We start from the raw sequence: 211 nt of genomic DNA on the forward strand, positions 1-211 counted from the left end.
ATCTATCTCCCATTATTCTCTCCATTAATTCCGTCTTCTCCCCCCCCCCCTCAGGTCCGTACGTGCGCGTCCTACTCATCAGCGGATCCGGACGAGTGCTCAAGAAGAAGAAAACCACGTGGCGATCCGGAACTGCTTCGCCTGTGTGGAACGAGACGCTGATCTTCGATTTGGCTCAAACGCAGGTGTGTAGGGTGGGGTGTGTGTGGGG

At 55.9% G+C, this 211-nt stretch overlaps 1 protein-coding gene across 1 annotated transcript in view; it reads left to right on the top strand.

The window, feature by feature from the left end:
- The window catches only part of LOC119589515 (synaptotagmin-1-like), a 71270-nt gene that overhangs the window by 69685 nt on the left and 1374 nt on the right, over positions 1-211 (top strand). Inside the window, exon 9 of the mRNA XM_037938115.1 lies at positions 55-185. Coding sequence (XP_037794043.1) covers positions 55-185 — 131 coding nt within the window. The remainder of the gene's footprint in view (positions 1-54; positions 186-211) is intronic.

This window comes from Penaeus monodon, chromosome 25, assembly GCF_015228065.2.
Source record: "Penaeus monodon isolate SGIC_2016 chromosome 25, NSTDA_Pmon_1, whole genome shotgun sequence".
Classification (NCBI taxonomy): Eukaryota; Metazoa; Arthropoda; class Malacostraca; order Decapoda; family Penaeidae; genus Penaeus; species Penaeus monodon.